This window comes from Lactuca sativa, chromosome 3, assembly GCF_002870075.4.
Source record: "Lactuca sativa cultivar Salinas chromosome 3, Lsat_Salinas_v11, whole genome shotgun sequence".
In the NCBI taxonomy this organism is placed as follows: Eukaryota; Viridiplantae; Streptophyta; class Magnoliopsida; order Asterales; family Asteraceae; genus Lactuca; species Lactuca sativa.
This window is the reverse complement of record NC_056625.2, coordinates 265,534,259-265,541,076: the sequence shown is the minus strand read 5'-3', so window position 1 is coordinate 265,541,076 and position 6,818 is coordinate 265,534,259. Positions and strand designations below refer to the sequence as shown.

The 6,818-nt window shown below is 36.9% G+C and overlaps 1 protein-coding gene across 1 annotated transcript; it reads left to right on the top strand.

Moving 5' to 3' along the window:
• The first annotated feature begins 569 nt into the window (after positions 1 to 569).
• On the top strand, positions 570 to 1,738 carry LOC111919129 (uncharacterized). Its single transcript, XM_023914743.1, has 3 exons — positions 570 to 714; positions 1,116 to 1,147; positions 1,328 to 1,738. The coding sequence occupies exons 1-3, from the start codon at positions 570 to 572 to the stop codon at positions 1,736 to 1,738; spliced, it is 588 nt and encodes a 195-aa protein (XP_023770511.1).
• Positions 1,739 to 6,818: the final 5,080 nt, after the last annotated feature.

Here is a 6,818-nt window from a genome sequence, read left to right as displayed (position 1 = left end):
ATATGATGTGTATGGTATCAATATCTTAGGGAACTGACTATGTTTTGTGCTTACGGATTTAGTTTGTTTCAGGTATTTCCGGTTCCAAGGGGAAGGGATCAAGCTAACTGCACCGCACACACCATGGAGATTCCGCAATTGATATTTACTCTAATTTGATATATTTGTTTTCGTTGAGATGTATGGATGACAATTGATGATACTATTTTATTTATTATAAATGAAAATTTTTGGGACCATATTTTGGATGTTACAACATGTATATATATATATATATATATATATATATATATATATACATACATACACACAGGGAAGAAACTAACAACTTCTTATCTACATGTTATTCTATAGGAATTATATAATATTGATATAAACAACATTTCCTAATAATGATCTCGTCAACACTCCCCTCAAGGCGGAGAATGTATGTCCATCTTTCCTAGCTTATCAAGAGAGAACTGAAATACTCTTCTACATATAGCTTTCGTTAACAATTATGCAAGTTGATCTTTGAATGTAACATGAGGAAGCTCTAGTGCTTTCCTTTTTATGTGACTGTGAGGGAAATGGAGAAGGGGATTGATTTGGAGATTAATTTGGAGATGGAAAGGAAGATGAAGCCAAATTTTGTGTCCAGTATTGAGGGTTCGGGCATGAGGCCCAATGTAGTTGATATGAGAGGGAAGGGCCAACAGGATCGAGGCCACTGTGGCAAGTGCGGCAGATCGCACGAGGCGAAGTGCATGATGGATGCTTCTGGCTACTTCAAGTGCGGCCGGACTGGTCATATCAGCAGAGATTGTACTGCTAACACCCCCATCACTCCGGCATCTTATTTGATTTGCTCTTAGTCCAATCAGAGGGGCTACAAGAAGGCCTAGTGTCCGAGTTTAGCAGCTGCAGCAGGACCGGTGTTAGCACCCACTCCTAAAACATTGAGGATTACTAAAGGACGCCAGGGCCGGGCAGAGGCACCTGCGGTGAAGATCAGGGCTTTCCAACTGACCGTGGAGGAGGCGCGTGCAACTCCTGTTGCCGTGACGGGTATGTATCTTCTCTTTATCTCTTTATTTATATTGAATTGTTGCTTATATTTATGTGTTTTATTTTAGGATCAATCCTTGTGAACAGTATCATTGCTTTGGTATTATTTGATTCAAGGGCTACCTGATCGTTTGTATCTCTGGCGCTTAGCAAGAGATTTGTTGGAGCTCCGGGGGAGCTAGATTGTCCTTTGGATGTGGAGATTGTTGGTGATAGGTCCATTCGGGTTGTGAGGGTTCATCGAGGGTTTACTATTAAGCTATTCAGTGAGTTGTATCAGGTTCATCTGGTTCCCATTCCTCTGTGTGGGAACAATGTTATCGTGGGCATGGATTTGTTGAGCTCTAATGGAGCAGTGATCGACTGTGAGAAACAGTTGGTTCGGGTTCGGACCCTAAGTAGGGGAGAGTTGGTGATTCAGGGTGAGAGACTGAAACATGGGCTGATTATGTGTTCTGCAGCAAGGGCTAGAAGTTATCTTCATCAGGGTTGTTCTGCTTTTGTCGCCTATATCATGGATACTAGAGATTTGGGTAAGGCAATTGTGGATGATGTGCCGATCGTGCGGGATTATCCGGATGTGTTCCCGAAGGATTTGCTAGGGGTACCTCCGGAGAGTCAAAGGGATTTCAGGATTGATTTGGTTCCAGGTGCGACTCCGATAGTCAAAGCATTGTATCGGTTGGTGTGACACCCCTAAATTCACAGTCATTTTAAAAATTTTATTTATGCTTATTTGAAAATCAGAGTATTCATTTTTAAAGAATAATATTACGGAATTTGTTCCCAGAAAACATGATAAATATATTATCAAAGCATTTCCAAAGAAATATATTTTGTTTGTATTAAAACTTTGGGATGTCATCGTCAATATAGAAACAAAAGCATAAAAAGGCCTTACATACATTTACACTAGTGATTTACATCTCCTTTAACCTCTTGATGTAATGTAGCTTCGTATCGACACCTGTGATACAAATAAACTGAGAGGGTCCGGTTGGGAAATCTGGTAAGTACATAAGGTTTTTCAACCCACAATAACATAGTTCATTTGTTTCTTCACATAATTCATGTCAAACAAATAACCTGATTACCCATCCCCATTTTCTTCATTTAATCTTCCCTAATGATTTATTCTAAGGTTCATCTCCTACATCGTATTTACCTCTCATCTCCTTACATCACATTTCCTTATATGTTTGGTCCTAAGGAATTTTCCTAAGGATCACTGTCTACATCGCATAGATAGTACTGATTCGGGGATTACTACCCCAATGCATGTCCAGTAAGGGTTGGAGTATCTTCGCATGCATACGTAGTTACTACATCGCCTGAAATCGTAATTCATAACCTACAAGTTATGAGCCTGCCGGTGTTTCCACATGACTTGTTTAGATTAGTCAGGTGTCGCCATCTATACTTTGGTAGATGACTACATCGCAACATCGCATGTCAAGGTTATGGCATCTCCTAATCATCTCTTATCTCGCATCACCTATTCATCGTCGCATATCTATCATCGCCTAGTTATCATCACCTACCTCTCATCACCCATCCCTACCCAATACATATTTATAAGTATAAAAATACATATACAATTGAAATCACATAAAACACGTAAATATCGTTCATCTAGCATAGATATCAAGAACACAAATAATAAGCACATATAGCATGTATTAATAGTAAATACTTCATATCTATGTGTAAGATGAAAGTAACTATGCACTCACTTGTTAAAGTGATGACTCCAAACTCGGGCAATGCTTCGCTTCTAACAATTTTATGTTCCTTCGACGAAAATTACAAGGGGGGTTTAGCTAGGAGTCGGGCTCTGCAGGGCAGAACTTCGTCGCTGAATCTTTCTAAAAGATTCTTGTAGCGCTTCAGCGCTCACCTTACATACTAAAGCCACAGATAAAGAAGCCGAATCATGAAGGACCGAAATGCTCAGCGGATAAGAAGAAAAAGACTCTTAAATCAAGAGAATGGTGCAAGAAACATAAGAGCCTAGAGCCTCTTATTATAGTAATTGAATTTTCAAAAACCTCCATTTGGAGTTACTTAAATGACTAAGCACCCACTTATAATACTATTTTAAATAGATTTAATGATATTTGTACTAAACTAATGTCGAAAGTATTCAACACTAGTCTTATAATGACCGCATCGTCGATACCTTGCAAATGATATATATATATATATATATATATGTGTGTGTGTGTGTGTGTGTGTGTGTGTGTGTTTGTGTGTACGTATATATGATTTATACTTTATTTTAATACGTAAATATGCTATTATAAATTATAACTCGTTCATACAAACTCCGTTTTTGACGTTCTTTATATCCACACATAGCTATCGACAAGATCTACAACTTTCGTTTAGACTCCGTTGGCTAATTTTGACTTTATTTTTCGTCCATATTTTTATAAAATTAAATGATTTTGCTAAAATCATAACTCTCTCGTACGGACTCTGTTTTTGGCATTCTTTTTCTCAAAATTCTTATTTTAAATAATACTATGATTTTCTTTTTGGTGGCTTTAGCTAAAAGTCAACCATTCTCTTCGTAGCTTTTTACGTCATACATTCATTATGCGTTGCTGACTTTTATATCTTGTAAAAATAATACCTATTTCATACGAAGTCGGATTTCCATGATATTTATATTTACGGGATGGGGAAGACGTGTACTTTCTAAATATATAATAATATATATGTTTCGGCGCACTTATTTTTACGATTTACGGACGATTCGGCTAATTTTTCCTATTTTATTATATTATAATAATCATGAAACACATAATATTCATATATTTCTTCTTTATTACGTCAAATAGGTTACAATTGTTCACCTCACTATTACTTTGGTTAATATTATTTATCCTAGATAATCTTCTATAAAAAAATCACTTTTAATGCTTATTATATTTAAATTGACTAGCCCGAATCTACGGGTGTTACAATTATCTCCCCCTTAGTTTTATTACATCCCTGAATCATCAACAAAATAGGGCTTGTATAATGACTTCATACGTTTCCTTTCCATCATAGGTGGTAGTCGTAACTCTTATGTCCTTTCAACTGAGTATTTAACTCTAGGACTCCTTGACTGTTGGCGGTGCGCAATCTTGCACCCGCTTTTTATCCTGTGTTGGACTTTCAATCATAACCTTCGAGTTAAAAACTACGTCCTTATTGGAGACTCCTGCTTCTTCTTAAACATACTTAACTTAAGATAAGGTAGTTACTTCGATTACTGTAATAGACTAATGGGCCATGTTCTAATGACCTCTCATCGTATGATGTAACGCTTAGACTCAAGTCTTTTTAAGTCAGATTCCAGAATGGAAGATACATTCCTTCATGTTCTAATGTGATATAATTACATCCTACCACGTAGCGCTTCTAGCTAAAAGTGTCTTACTTTAACAACGATCGTGATATTTTTATTGATCACTTCGATTATCTTTTATTTCAATCTTCTGGCTTAAGTCAGATGCTACATCAAACTTGGTTCTATGAACCATGTACAATACTTATCTTAGCCGATATCGATTTGATATAACCACTAGGTTCAGAATAATAATCATCTTCTTAGTCATTATTTAAACGATGGTAACGATAGGCATGAAAAAAACTGAATCATTTACTAGTGCCTTGGTAACCTTGTGACTTTCCCTGATCTAAGTGTGAGTCATGTGCTTCCGGTAGTATAGGCCTCTACTACCATTCACACCTACTCATATTCGTCCCAAGTATTGTCTCTCAGTTCTTCAATTCACCACACAAGAATTTAACACATCGGATAACATAACCAAGGTTTATATTATTTCTTGAAACAATTACATAATATTCAAGTTCACCTTACACTATGCCTCTTATATTAGGCTTTACCACATGATACTATGTATATGGCTACATTATAGATCCTTACTTACTCCTATAACCTTGCGTCATCACTTGCTTCATCAAGGATCATCTGAAATGCTCTTGCCTTTGGCTTCAGTGACGCATTTTGCCTTGCAGCTTTGTTTTTCTTTAGGTAGTTCTTCGAAATATGCCCACCATCTTCACATTCATAACACTTCTTTTTGTCAAATGTACAATCTCTAGAATAGTGACCGATCCTCCCACACTTATAACAAGTTACTTCTCCGTCGCATCTACCATAATGCTTCTTCTTGCACTTTTCATGCCATTTGGCTCCATACTTTTGGCCGTCCAGGTTAGACTTTGAGAATCTTCCTTTCTTATCGGATCTTGAGGATCCTTCAAACTTCCTCTTTTCTCATGCCTTATCTTTTTCTAGACCCTTTTCTCTTATCTGGGTCTCTACATTCTTAGCTGCCCAGATGGCGGCTTTCAAGGTGGTTGCTTATTTGACCATTGGACCAAAGTCTGCTGGTAATCCATTGGCAAAATTGTTGACCTTGGAGAGTTCAGTTGGAACCAAATAAGTAACAAGCTTCATTTTCTCAGTAAAACTAGCAGCATACTTGATGACACTCATCCTTCCCTTCTTCATATTCTGAAACTCATTGTTGATCTCCAGAAGATCCTGCTCAAATCAGTATTGCATTTTTAGTTGTACCAAAAATTCTTCCCAAGACATCTTACTAGCTTCTCCCTTGGGCATGGTATCAGCTAGTAGCTTTCAATAACTTAATATTACAGTCTTCAATAGTGTTATCGTGAGATCGGTCTTCTGTTTGTTATTGTAGTCGCAACTTTCAAAAATCATCTCCATCTCGGAGATCCAATCCATGACTTACACCGGTGTTGGTCTTCCAGAAAGGCTTGGTGGTTTGGATGCCATCAAATCCTTGTACTTTCATCCATGTCCATCATTTCCTCAATTATGTTGGTTTTTCTAACCACTCGTGGCTCAACTTGACTGACAGTCTGACTATCTGACTGTTCTATGTTCAGTTCAGATTGTACATAATGGATTAGGTGTCTAAGCCCATAACTATAATTGGTATGTACTTGAACCGAGAGTAGCATGGTCCATTTGGGTTGCATATCACTAGGACAATTAGATATGATGGACTTTTGAGAAGAGGTTATTTATGATTTATTAATATATTATAAGTTCTAATATATTAATATGAAATCGTATTATTTAATTAGTATTGATCAAGAATTAATCTTATGATCAAAAGAGACTGATTAAATATATGAGGATTGATTTGGTAAATCATTCATTCTTATGGTTTGGGCCAATGATCCATGATTCTTTAGGTTAGGCTAAACCAATGTTAGAACCTATGGATGATCCATGGGGTTTAAACCCATAAAGCCTAAGGAATATGGAAGGTCATTCACATTAGGGTTTGCATGGTGTAACCCTAATCTTGCCACACTATATAAGAAGCCCCTTAGCATCCAAAATTGGCTACTACATACATTAGTGTTCTTGGAGATCATTGAACCGATTTTGGTGTTAGGATATTATCTCAAAAGTCATCCTTTTTCCTAGGTGTGTTGTGAACCATTTGATGTGCAACACTTAGGGCACTTAGTTCTTAAAGGCCAAACTCAAGAAGTTCTACAAGCTACAAACAAGAGGTAACTCCATAACCCAATTTTATGTTGTTTATATCATTTTGTATGATAGTTGTAGGCTTAATGCTTTGGAAAAAATATTGCATGTATAATTAGAGAGAACATAGATCCAAAGCATTTAGGGTTGTATGTGCACCATAGGATGTTGTAGTCTACTAAAATCCATGAGTGGTATCAGAGCCTAGGGTTGTTTTCTATTA

Bases quoted from the DNA above. Each gene is read 5' to 3' on its own strand.
- LOC111919129 (XM_023914743.1), top strand. From the start codon at position 570: ATGGAGAAGGGGATTGATTTGGAGATTAATTTGGAGATGGAAAGGAAG. The intron at 715-1,115 runs GCAAGTGCGGCA...GTTTTATTTTAG, and splicing joins ACAGGATCGAGGCCACTGTG to GATCAATCCTTGTGAACAGT. The intron at 1,148-1,327 runs GTATTATTTGAT...GAGTTGTATCAG, and splicing joins TGAACAGTATCATTGCTTTG to GTTCATCTGGTTCCCATTCC.